The sequence below is a fragment of the Hyperolius riggenbachi genome, chromosome 8, assembly GCF_040937935.1.
Source record: "Hyperolius riggenbachi isolate aHypRig1 chromosome 8, aHypRig1.pri, whole genome shotgun sequence".
NCBI classification, from domain to species: Eukaryota; Metazoa; Chordata; class Amphibia; order Anura; family Hyperoliidae; genus Hyperolius; species Hyperolius riggenbachi.
The window spans coordinates 77,351,046-77,364,684 of NC_090653.1; the positions used below are offsets into that span (position 1 = coordinate 77,351,046).

A 13,639-nucleotide genomic window follows, 5' to 3' on the forward strand; every position below is an offset into this window, starting at 1 on the left:
CTTCCCAATGCACTGCTATGGAAAAAAAACTCGTACTAACGCACACCAACTGATGTGTAAAAGGGGCTTAAGGCATATAATATTAGTCCCCATAATCTAGATTAATAAGCACAGTATGGGTATTTGAAGATTCAGATAACAGGTGATTCATCTGCTTGAAGATCCTCTGACATCTGTAATTGTTGCCTCGGCCTCTAGGATAATGAAAGGATTTGTTTGATTGGCATACTAGCATGAAACTTACTGTTACTGTATGGTTTACACTTTGTATTTAGATTTGTTATGCTTACGTGTATTTGTTTTTCTTCTTTTCAGAGGCAAGTGGCACAGCGGCAGTGGTGGGGTCCCCTGCGATGGCATCTTACCCAGATGATCTCGGAGATCCTGGCTGCCTTGTACAATCCACTTGTGGACATTTTGCCACAGAACTAAGTTGGTTGCCCCAAGGTGGACAAATGGTACAATGAATTGGGGGCGTCAGAGATGCCCACCCATGCTGATTTAGCTTCTGCGGGACAGAAGCTGGGAGGCTTGACTTGGTCTCCATGGACGGTACCGCCGAAGTCCAGTGGGCCTCAAGATGAGGTTTAGAAGACTCTGGAGTCTGAGACTTACCTCAAGCTATCTGAAGAAGACTTGAGATATCGGTTTTGATCTCGGTGAGCCGTTTTGGCTTTTGCCTCGTGGTGTTAATATGGACAAGGTGGATAGAGCAGCTGCCTTCTCTTCTGCTATGTTCACCGACAAACTTTCTTGTGAAGATGAAAAAAACACACACACAAAAATTGGTTTCCTCCAGTTAAGACATTGTATGATGGCTGTCACAATCGGGGAATATTGGTCATGTGGAATAACTGGTGTTGTTGAAGTGAAGGAGTAATTAAAGTCTTGGTTGTAAGAAATCTATGGCACATTCTTTACAATTTTTGCTATATGAAAAATGTTTGTATAGCTGGTTTCGAATTTCTCTCCAGCATAGGATGCCAAGCGTAGCATGGAATTGGTTTGGCGTATTCCCCCACCCTCCTTGTGGTGCAGTCCTTGCATTGGCTGCAAAGGGTGCTAGTCTGAGCCATACCAACTGCCCTTTGTATAGCCAAATGGTGAAAATCAAGACAAGCCATACTGAATTTTTTTTGCCAGCCCCCCTTTTTGCATGCTGCGGTTGGCCCTCATCTTTATACTTAGACCTCAGCATGTCGCCACTATAATGCCGTACGTCCTGATAGAGCACTTAAGAAAAAAACCTACATTAATTGCCTAGCGTATTCTGCTGTCCCTTCAAAACTTTTCTATATGAACTTTTTTTTTTTGTTTTAAATCTTTAGCTACAAGTGTACGACCGATCTTTTCTACTGACAGGAGAATACAGAAAGCTTAAAGACAAAGAGAAAATTGTATAATGTAATGGAGAACAAAGTTTATTTATTTTTATTTTTTATTGTAACTTATGTTTTTTTTTTTTATTGTTTTTTTTTTCTTGATCTGTAAGAAAATCATTTTAGTTCTCAGAGGGAATGAGAATTTTGAGGTCGTTTTTGTCTTTATAGGATATTTCTTCCACAAGCCTTACAGAGAGTGAAGGGATAAAGTCATGGGTAACTCCATGCAAGGAGCAGTTGTTGACCTGTCTATAGGATATCAGAACGTGAACAGAGTTTGGGATACCTGTAACACTTTGTTTGGTCTTTAAGAAACTCTGCCTCCCATTTTGCCCCACGGCCTCAGTATCTAGAAGGCTGGGGATGCTGGTTTCTCCATAAGGCACGGTTACCTGAATGTCTCCGTTAGGCCTATCTTTTCCTCTTATCTCGTCTTTGCGATGAGTTCTAAGAGGTAGAATGAGTGGGATCTGTCTGTTTTGATGCATTCTGAAACTTGTAGTTCATTACAGAATTTTTTTTTTTTTTTTTTTTTTTTTAAATTGCACCTTAATGCTTCTTTAAGCAATTAGACTTCACTTTCCACAACATGCACGGAACTACAAGTTAAGACGGCTTTATATCGCTCTCCTGGTTTTAATTTCCTGGCTGCAGCTCTGCAGACAAGGCCAGTACAGAATAAGAGTTATGGCTTTGTTGGATTCTGCAGTGTGAGGAACGAGAGACGAGACTGATGGAGGTTCTCTATACCTGAAAACGGTCTGTTGTACGGAGCTTGCTGTGTACATGTGACACCTAACCTCATCCTCCGCTCTCCCTAATGCCTCGTACACCCCATGCAACTTCCTGTCAATTTACAGTCAGGTTGAATCTATTATTTCCAACAGGTCTAAACTGCGTTCCGATCATTTTTCTGATCAATTTTGTATAGAAGTGATCAGAAAAACAATTGGACCTGTCAGAGATAATCCATTCGACCCGTCTTTCTGGCGGAAAATTGCATGGTGTGTTCCAGGCATACAAATATCTAATCTATCGCCTGTTGTCTTGAAAGACCATCATTGTAGCTGTGTGTACATAGCCTAAGGCTCAACACACCATACAATCTTGGTTGTTCAATCTTACCACTTTCATGTAATATAAGAGCTTATCCAATTAATCATTGAAGGTATTTTCAATATGTTGGCCCTTATACTACATAGATTTGGTAAATCTGTACAACCAAGATTGTATGGTGTGTGTTCAGCTTAAGGCTATTGCAGAAGTTGTTTATGATTTAAGCGTATAAACTCAAAGCAACCAATCTATACTGCCTTCCTGCAAACAAAGCCCAGTTATATCATTTTAAAGATGATTTCTGATTGGTTGCTACTTTTTTTTTTTTAACTCGTTAAATAAATTGTTAAAAGGAGAGACTGATATAAAGCTGAACTCCGGAGATAAAATATGACACTGCCCCCCACCTCCTCCCCTTTGAAGACTTTTAGTTAAGAATAAACGGTTCAGAAAAGCCTGATACGCCTGCACTGTGTTACCGGCCAGTGACCTGGATAGCACAGAGGCAGGAAGAGGCGGAGCCAAGCCCAGGAAACTGGTCTGGAGCATTTGTGTAACTGCAGTGTCTATATGTACAGTTTGCAATTTCTAGGCAGTTTACAGTCCTGCAGTGAGGAGGAAGTGGGAGGGAACCCTGCGTTATTTCACTTGGACGCACAGGAATGCACAAAACGACAGCCTGATGCCCATATTAAGAGTCCTTCTCACAGTACTGGGGGAACTGACTCCAGCACTTCTCCAAATTAAATCTATTAGGTAATTGTAGAGTTTCAGATCTTTGTGCAAATGTTGTGCTTAATCTGTTGTGTGTTGCAGCATAAGACCCCTCATTTCTGCAATATCCTCTGCTTCCTGCTTCTCAACCACTCTCACCAGCTATTGAGCAGTCTTGCCATACTATGGCTGAACCGTTTGAAGGACAACTCAACCCAGAACAACTTTTTTTTTTTTTATATGGTTTTCAGCAGGTTGAATAAAACGCTGCATTTGTATGTCTCCCAGGGACTCCAGTGGTGAGATTATTTGCAGAATTTTATGGTGCTGACCAATTGCTGTGCTGGCCAAAAGGCCAAACACGAATGTCCCTCTTCTGTGAAATTCTTCCTCATGAACCAGGAGAATGTGGCAGAAGGTGACATTGCGTTGTGCTATGACGGGTGCAGACACAAACTACAGCAGGGTAATATTTCTACTGGACTCTGAGAGACAGACAAAGCAGGGTTGGTGGAGTTGACCTTTAAGTGAGCCAATCACATGAAGAGGCAGCCATTTTGTAGGCTGAGTCAACATCCAGCCTATCCGTTCACCCAAAACAAAAGCTGAAAAGGGGTGTGCCCCTCATGTGCCGGTGCTGTCCCCTCCCCTTCCCCGCCTGCCCTCTGTGGTGAATGGATAGGCTGCGTCCTCTTGAATTTTGGTCCTGTATTTCGTTATATAACAGAAAACAGATTTTTATAAACTATTCTAAAATAGAAAAAAAATCACTATAACATAAAAAAATGGAAATTTTATTTTTATTTGTACAGTTTATGAAATGTTCTCTATTTTTGTTTACAGCAGCAATGCTGAGAGATGGAGACTAGTATATTTATTTCATGGTAGCCACTTCACATATCAGTGACAATAACCTGTTATCTCAGAGAATTCTGCCCATTACCACAGACAAGCCAGAGCCACTTTTCTGTCCCCTGTTTTTTCAGGCAAGGGGGACATCACTTGACAGGCTGTTAGCTATGTAAATAATGTACATCGGAGAAATGTAAACATCCTTTTTTTAATTTTCTGTACATTTTGTGATTGCGTTCTTTTTTTGTACATGGATTTTGTATTTCTTTTCAATAAAAGATGGATATGAGTTTATCTTATTGTGTCCGTGTACTCCTTGGAATATCTGCTTTTTTTTTTTTAGCATGTATAATTGGTGGTATAAACAAAGCCTCATTCAAGTCAATGTATCCTTGCATAAATCAATGAATTATTTGGAGAGATGTGGGTGGTTCCTAAAGAGTGAGAGCCCAGGGCCTCCCAATCAGAGACCAGCACTGTGGGTGACTGCAGCATGAAAATCCCTTTCTATATTGGATGCACGCATGGCCACTCCTCCTAGACCGCATCATGTGATGAAAAATAAGGTAACCAGAAATCAACCTAACAAGACTATTTATATAGGTTATACAGAAGAAAACTGAAAAAGGCACTAGTACTTAACATAAACCAGAAGGGGGGGGGGGGGGGGAGTTCCCCAAATTGGTACTTAACTCAGTAGAGGGAAGCATCTGGGTAATCCAGAGGTTTCCACTGATCCAGTATTGGAACCTCTTGTGGCCCTCACTATGCAGTACCTAAGAGCTGAGCGGGCTCTGCTTTTTCCAGCCATACTTGTACACAGAACGACTGAACTTCCAGAGGGTTCCAGCAGTGGGTCTGGGCAGGATGGAGGATCCTACCAAGGTAAGTATCTTAACTTTTGTTTAGCCTGAAAAAGGCCAGTAAGCAGCTCTAAGGTATAACCTGCAGACTAAGAAAGTGATTTGGGTGCTGGAAATGTAAGCTGCAGGGGGGAGGGGGCTACCATAGACTGCAATGCACGGTAGTGGCTATGTAGCACAGAGTGGGTGATATGGGCTTCTGCTATGGATTAGGTGCAATTGGCTATGTAGTACAAGTGTACATAATGTCTATTAGCAATAACTTATTATATTGATGTAGGTCACAGTTTAATGACATGCGGTTACTTCACGGTAATAACACATAAAGGACATGACTAATACAGCACGGCTCACAAGATTTAAACTGGAGCGAACATTATACAGAAACAATATGGAACAATCCAAGCATTCTAAATAGGATGTGTGGGAAGAAGGGTGAGCCCTCTGGAGGAATACAAATGGGAAGGGGGGTGGGAGGGATATAACATGGCTACTGATTTGCACCCTCACTGTATATTTCGGCGGAAGGGAGGAGTTTGAGTCATCTTTAATATGTACATAAAGATATGCAATTTATAGCCATAAAGGTATGGGTGACTCCAGGACAAGCATGCTGCGTGATCAGGTGTTTCTGACAAAAATCTGACTAGATTAGCTGCATGCTGATTTCAGATGTGTGATTCAGACACTACTGCAGCCAAGGAGATCAGCAGGACTGCCAGGCAACTGGTATTGTTTCAAAGGAAATAAAGGACACCTGAAGTGAGAGAGATATGGAGACTGTCAGTTAAGGGCCTAGTGCCTTATTGTCTGCAAAAAGTTGACGTACTTGTGATACAAATGTTTTCTAGTGGATGTTTCATCTTTGGTTCCCCTTATCAGGATTTTATAGTAAAGTTGAATAGTGGACTGTGTTGTTGTTCACACAAGTATTTTGTATGTAGTCACTACACTATTTATCTCTTCTGATCTGTATTGGCTCCATTCACATTAATGGAGAAACCGATATCCTCTATATGGCAAGCAAAAGTGCTGATCACCACCATAACAAAAGTAGAATGACCTTCTATATAATGGGACTACATATTGGAGGAGGGGTCTGCATTTTTTATTTTTTTTTATAGATTGTGGCTCATATGCAATTAACCTTTTCTCCTGAGTTTTCTCTTTGGAGAAACTTTTTAATTTCCTCTTAATAGCTTTCAGCATATTGCACATGAAAAAGGATTTGAAAAGTACTATCAAATTTAGAGTAATTTTTTGCTTGCTGGTAGTTTAATATTTTGTGTGAAAATAACACCTAGGAGAAAGTTAATTGCATATGGGCCTGTGTGTCTTCTTCACTGTATTTCCTATTCACAGAGAAGTTGTATTTTACAAAACTGGCCTAAAGCTGTGTACACTCCTGTGACGGTCGCCTGCCAGATCGGGATCCAATCCCCTGGGGATCCACGCCGGGCCAACAATGTACAGATACAAAGTCAGCTGTATAAGTGATAACATGCTTGGTTGCTATGCAGTGGACTGACGGAGCAGCTTGTGGGTTACATCACATGGCAGCACAAAGGAATCGGTCCTTCCTTGGCCAAGTTAACCCTCGTGGCAGATCTCTTGCAGAGTGAGGGCCCTTTTCCACTAGCAATCGCAAATCACAAACTCCAGCGATTGTGATTTTTCATTAATTCTGTTATGCGATTGCGATTTTCATTTGCATTGCATTATCATTGTAAAAATCGCTCCAGCAAGCGATTGCGATTAGCGATTTCCAAATCGAATCACTGTAGTGGAAAATACTTCTCGTGATTTCTATGATAAAGTAACAACCCTAGCGATTTAAAAATCACTAGCGATTTGCGATTTTGCGATTCAGCAATCACAATCGCTCTAGTGGAAAAGGGCCAGTCAGGGCCTACTGTACACACGCCAGGTTAACGGCAGCCTCAGCTCACTTTAGGGCTCTTTTCCACTATAAAATGTGATCACAATACGATCTAAATCAATCTCAATTTCCACTATGCGATTAAGTTACTATACTCAGTATAGTAGAGCTCAATTTCATCCAGAACGCGGCAGGACAACTATCGTGATCAGGCCAAAATTGCAACGCAATCAGAAGTAATGGAAATGGCCACTGCTGTTTCCATTAGTTTTAGTGTACCTTGCGGTTTGCGATCCGTTAGCAATCGCAAAACGCAGGGTAGTGGAAAAGGGCCCTCAATCATGCCTGTGTACTGAGCTTACAGATTACACTTGTCAAAATCCCAATGCCTTTACCAATTTTACATTTGCAATTAAAGCCAATGTAAGTCAATGGGATTGTTTGTTCCGAAATGCGAATTTCACATGCAGGGATAAAACTCCCAGCATGCAGCATCATTTTCTCATTAAAGAGAACCTGAGGTGGAATTTTTAAATCTTAACGGGACCCAGAGGAATGTCATGTGCACCATAACATACCTCTGTGTCCTATCGTCGCTGCTGTCTCCCCCCCCCCCCCCCCCCCCTAAAATATCGCCAGTACTCCTGGGTCACAGCTTGACTTCCGATTGGAGGGAGGGGGGGTGGAGAGCCTCCAATGGGGGAGGCAATGCGAAGGAGGCTGATTGACAAGTTTCAGGTAAACAGATAGCTAGCCTGGCAATATTTTCAAGGGGGGGGGCAGAGGCAATAGGACACAGATGCATGTGATTGTGCACAGAACATGCCTCTGTGTCCTATCCAGATTAAAAAACTCTTTAACCATCATTAGCGACTATGCATTGCACACGAACATACGGAGGGCCTGATCCAATTCACTTTTTCTCCTAGGAGATAATTTTTCATCTTCTGTTTGAAATAACTTTTCAGCACTCTGCAATTGAAAAAGTACCAAACAGTGGGTGAAAAAGTACTGTCAAAATGATTATTTTCTTGCTTGCTGGTGGCTTAACCACTTGCCGACCGCACACTCATACCGTGCAGCGGCAAAGTGGTAGCTGGAGGACCAGTGACACACATCTACGTAGCCAGGTGCCTCCCTGATTAATCAGGAAAGGCTGATCGCAGCTCGCAGACTAAATGTAAACGAAGGAGACGGTTGTCTCCTTTGTTTACATTGAACGGCGCTGCTGCTACAGCAGCACTGTAAGGCAGATCGGTGATCCCCGGCCAAACAGCGGCCGGGGATCGCCGCCATGTGACAGAGGACAGCCTGTCACAGGCTATACAGGACGGATAGCGTCCTGTGCAGCCCCATTCACCAGGGGTGAAAGGGAGGGGGGGGGGTAATTGCACCGCAGAGGGGGGCTTTGAGATGCCCCCCCCCGCAACACCCAGGCAGGAGCGATCAGACCCCCCCCCCCCCCCCCCCGCACATCATCCCCATAGAGGGGAAAAAGGGGGGGGCGATCTGATCAGAGCTGCAGAGCCCACCCAGCACAGATCATAAAATAACACACTGGTCCTTAAGGGGGGGGGGGGGGGGGGGGGGGTAAAGGCTGAGTCCTTAAGTGGTTAAAGGAGTTATCAGACAAATTGTGTAAAATTAGCTTTACTCACCTGGGTAAAGGGGGAATAGTATTTAACGCCACCTCTGAGTTTGGGTCTCTTTCACACTAGAGGCTGCGGTAGAAAAGGCTAAACCGCTGCCTTTTGCGGTCAGCAGTTTGGTGCTTTTTGAAGGCGTTTTAACGCCAATACATGGCTATCAATTGAAATGAGAAATGTCGCGGTAGGCCATGAAAAAGCGCCGGGGAGCTTAAAACCGCAACGCTCCAAAACGCCTCGTTTTTGAGCGTTGCGTTTTGAAAGTCTATGGAATTTCATTTTACCATGGAAAATGCTAACTATGGCCATAGCGGTAAAACGCCGAAAAAGGCCTCTAGTGTGAAAGAGCCCTTAGCGGCAGAAAGGAAAGCCGTCATTCAGCTGTCCCTGCGTTAAACTGACTGGCACCGAGACGCCATGTACTTGCTACAACGGGCATGAGTATCAGAACTGTTAATCCAGAAGATGATTGGTTCAGACAAATCATGTTTGATTTGGTGTCCAAATTCCCTATATATTAATCCAGCTAATCTGTGGAGGCCCCACTTCCCATCTTACAGGACTTAGGCCTGGTGCACACCAAAAACCGCTAGCAGATCCGCAAAATGCTAGCAGATTTTGAAACGCTTTTTCTTATTTTTCTGTAGTGTTTCACCTAGCATTTTGCGGTTTTGGGAAGCGTTTTTGGTGTAGTAGATTTCATATATTGTTACAGTAAAGCTGTTACTGAACAGCTTCTGTAACAAAACCGCCTGGCAAACCGCTCTGAACTGCCGTTTTTCAGAGCGGTTTGCGGTTTTCCTATACTTTACATTGGAGGCAGAAACGCCTCCGCAATCCAAAATCTGCAGCAGCCCGGGAGTATGCGTTTCTGCTAAACGCCTCCCGCTCTGGTGTGCACCAGCCCATTGAAATACATCACCCAAGCGTTTCCACATCCGCAAGCGGATCGCAAAACGCAGCCGAACTGCTCTGGTGTGCACTAGGCCTTTAAGAGAACCCGAGATGGGTTCTAAGAATGCTAAGGCTGGGTCTGCATATACTGTTGCAGCTGGCTGTTTATCTCTGCAGCTGTCAGTCCATAGTGCTGGTCCCTGCCCGCAACCCTTCCCTCCAATCAGCGGGACCGGCGCTATGGAGGAGGCGGGGCAGCGCCGAGACTGACAGATGCAAAGGTAAACAGCCGGCTGCATGTCGACAGCTCGGCGTATGATTTATGGGGGTCAAGCAGAGCGCAAGGGGGCCTGTGGGGGGATCGGTATAGCAACAGAGGTTGGGCAGTATATGCAGACCCAGCCTCTGTGTGCAATTAGCTTTCTTAGAACCCACCTCTGGTTCTCTTTAAGGGACGACTCTGGCGAAAAAAGTAAGCAGTTAAAAATCAGACAGAACCTACAGGTTTTGGACTAGTCCATCTCCTCATGGGAGATTCTCAGGGTTTTATTTGTTTTCAAAAGCATTTCCTGAACAGTTGCCCAGTCTAACTGCCATAATAGTGTGCAAGTGAGTAGGAAGGCTGGCTTACTATTTTGGCAGTTAAACTGCCATTAAGGAAATGCTTTTAAAAACAAGAAAAACCCTGAAAATCCTCCATGAGGATAGTCCAAAACCGGTCAGATTTTAAATACGTACTTTTCTCACTGAAGAGGTCCTTTAAAGAGGAACTGAAGTCAGAGGGATATATGGAGGTTGCCACATTTATTTCCTTTTCAACTATGCAGAGTGCCTGGCTCGCTAATCATCTAATACTCTTTAGCCACAGACCCTGAACAACCATGCAGATCAGATGTTTCTGACAAGATTAGCTGTTTGTTTCAGGTGTGTTATTCAGCCAATACTGCAGCCAAAGAGATCATCAGGACTGCCAGGTAACTGGTATTGTTTAAAAAGGAGATACATATGGCAGCCTCCATATCTCTCTCACTACAGGTGTCCTTAAAAGGATCTGCTGCTAATACCAAAGTGCCAGACAGCACAGGAAACCTTTGGAGGTCCAGTGGAGTCCATGCCTCACTTGCTTTGGTGGTAAATGGGAGCTGCACATTGGCAGGTGGTTTTTATGTTGTGGTTGATCGCTGTATTTGCACATTGTGGATGAGGTAACACTCACAAGATAGAACAGTAGGAAATTCCACCAAAATATCCTCCAGGTGGTATGTGCACCCATAGGCAGAGAGATAGCTGTGTGCTTTCTCTAATTGTCCCTGCGCAGCTGGCCTGGGGCTCCCACAGGACGTTTGTACTGAAATGGCCTCTGCTTTGCCAGTCCCTATTGTTCCAGTGAGAGTGGCAGACGTCACATAGCATAACAACACTCTGTCCTCGCTGACCCAGGAAGCCTCTGCAGTGCTCTGACCCTGCTCTGGTCACAGGACTGTGATGACAGGGCCTCATACAGGCAGCTCTGTGCAGCTCGCAGGCCCACTGCTGTGACATAATCATTATTTACACAGCTATATGTGTGACATGCTGTAACTGCAGCCCCAGTGGAAAACATAAGTGGCCAGCAGCGGCAAAATTAAAGTGAGCAATCCCAACTGATACCTGGTTGGCAAATATACCAAAATCACCTCAGTGAAACCAGTGATATCACTTTGCTGCTAATGATAAACAGGAAACTAAAGTCACACAGCTTATGATGACCTCATTCAGGATCATGTGTAGCTGTTAGATGCAGATGCAGCAGATTTTGCATGATGCTACCTGAAGTGAGAGGGATATGGAAGCTGCCATCTTTATTTCCTTATAAACAAAACAATGCCAGTTGCCTGGCTGCCATGCTGAGCAGCTTTAGTTGGTTTTGAGTCGCACACCTGCAGCAAGCATGCAGCTAGAGGAGTCAAAGCAGCTGATCTGCTCATTCTGGGCCATATGGTGGCTGAGGGCTCGTTTCCACTATAGCGAATCCGCATGCGGGCACTGCACGCGGATTCGCATAGGTAATGTAAGTGGATGGGGCTGTTTCCACTTGTGCGGCTGCGGCAGCGTTTTTTGGTGCGGCAGAAATCTGCACGGCAGGGCCGTCAGATTTCGCGTGCAGAAGGAATGTGCGCGAATCGCCGCTAATGTAACTAATAGGGAAATCGCATGCGGGGTGACCATGCGTTTGACGCGAAATCGCATGCGATTTCGCATAGGTATTAATGTTATTTCACTCAGGCAGTGACATGGTTAAAATCGCATACAGCCTTACCTATGCGAAATCGCGGCAAAAACGCATGCGGAATCGCACCCGCATGCGATTTTGTCCGCGGTGGAATGCAGGCGATTCCGCACCGCACTAGTGGAAACGAGTCCTGACATTTATTCAATGCAAATTGCCTGGCTGTCCTGCAGATCCTCAGCCTCTAATACTCATAGCCAGTGATGCTCAAATCCGGATCTGGGAGATACCCGGATAGTTGCTATCCGGATATCTCCCAGTAAACCTGGGCCGGGGGGTCAAGCTTACCTGTCTGACGTCTGACGTCTTCTTCGTCCGTCCCTGGCGCCGCCCACGATGCGGTCCACGCGCATCAAGTGACTACAAACACTTCCTCCTTCAACCCGGAAGGAGGAAGTGTTTGTAGTCACGTGACCGCCACGTAGAATGCATCGTGGGAGGCGCCAGGGACGGACGAAGAAGACGTCAGACAGGTAAGCTTGACACCCCCGACCAGCCCTCACAGGTTTACTGGGAGATATCCGGATAGCAACTATCCAGGTATCTCCCGGATCCGGATTTGAGCATCCCTGCTCATAGCCATAGACCCTGAACAAGCATGCAGGTCAGGCGGTCTGACTGAGGTCTGACTGGATTAGCCACATGTTTGATTCAGGGTTGTGACTTGGACACAATTGCAGCCAAAAATATCAGGACAGCCAGGCAATTGAAGGAAATAAATATGTCAGCCTCCATATCCCTCTCAGAAGGTAGCCGTCATTTCCTGGGATTATTAGTAATGTTAATAGGAAATAGAAGTCACATAGTACTGACTACCGTACATATTGCAATTAAAGAGACACTGAAGCGGAAAAAAAAATATGATATAGTGAATTGGTTGTGTACTATGAATAATTACTAGAAGATTAGTAGCAAAGAAAATATTCTCATACTTTTATTTTCAGGTATATAGTGTTTTTTCTAACATTGCATCATTCTGTAATATGTGCAGATTACACAACACTCAGCATTCAAAATGAGTCTTTCAGAGATGTCTGTGAACTAATGACCCCTCCTCTTGCAGAGAAAAAGTAAATAGTTCAGGAACAGTTGAGGTAATAAAAGTCAGAAGACAGCCCTCTCTCCTCCGTTTGAATCCCCCGCCGCAGGGACTTTGGAATTCTTCGGTGTCAATTAAAATAAAATACATATGTCAGAAAACCCTTAACTACTTGCCGACTGCTCCACGACAATTGGCGTGAGCAGTGCGGCAGCCCCAGGACCGCTTCACGCCCATTGGTGTGAACGGTCTTCTATGGGGCTAGCAGGAGATTGCGCGCAGACTGCGCACGCATCTCCTGCTTGGGGGGCAGAGCTCCGCCCCGCCTTCAGGGAGACTGTTAGGCAGCGGTTTCGCCGTCTAATTACTTTGTACAGCGCTGCGATCTGCAGCAGCGCTGTACTGGGGACAGCCGTGTCACACGGCTGTCCCCCTGGCCCACAGGAGAGCGATCAGCTCTCATAGGCTGAAGCCTATGACAGCCGATCGCGTAATTGGCCGGCTGGGGGGAGGGAGGGTAACGTTTCAAAAAAAATAAATTGTAAAATGTATTTAAAAATAAAATACATCAATATTTATAAAAAAATAAATAAACAATGTGGGAGCGATCAGACCCCACCAACAGAGAGCTCTGCTGGTGGGGGCAATCACTTGTGTGCTGTGTTGTGCGGCCCTGTAGCTTGGCCTTAAAGCTGCATTGGCCCAATGAACTAAAAATGGCCTGGTCACTAGGGGAGTTTAACACTGCGGTCCTCAAGTGGTTAAATAATGCAGATTTCCTGCTGATCCTCTGCTTCTGATACTTTCAGCCATAGACCAAGAACAAGCATGCAGATCAGATGTGGATCATAAATCAGATAAGATGTGGATTAGCTGCATGCTTGTTTCAGGCGTCTGATTTAAAAACTACTGCAGCCAAAGAGATTAGCAGACTGCCGGGGAACTGGTATTGTTTAAAAGGAAATCTATATGGCAGATAGCCACCATATCCATCTCACTAATGGTTTACTTTAACTAGAAAACAAGTTTGAATAGAGCTGCCTGG

The 13,639-nt window shown here is 44.6% G+C and overlaps 1 protein-coding gene across 9 annotated transcripts in view; it reads left to right on the forward strand.

The window, feature by feature from the left end:
* The window catches only part of LOC137528935 (uncharacterized), a 324,022-nt gene extending 319,724 nt beyond the window's left edge, over positions 1-4,298 (forward strand). For all 9 annotated transcript variants that reach the window (XM_068250717.1, XM_068250725.1, XM_068250723.1 and 6 more), the window contains one exon: positions 316-4,298. In XM_068250717.1, coding sequence (XP_068106818.1) covers positions 316-432 — 117 coding nt within the window. In that variant the 3' untranslated portion in view covers positions 433-4,298. The remainder of the gene's footprint in view (positions 1-315) is intronic.
* Positions 4,299-13,639: the final 9,341 nt, after the last annotated feature.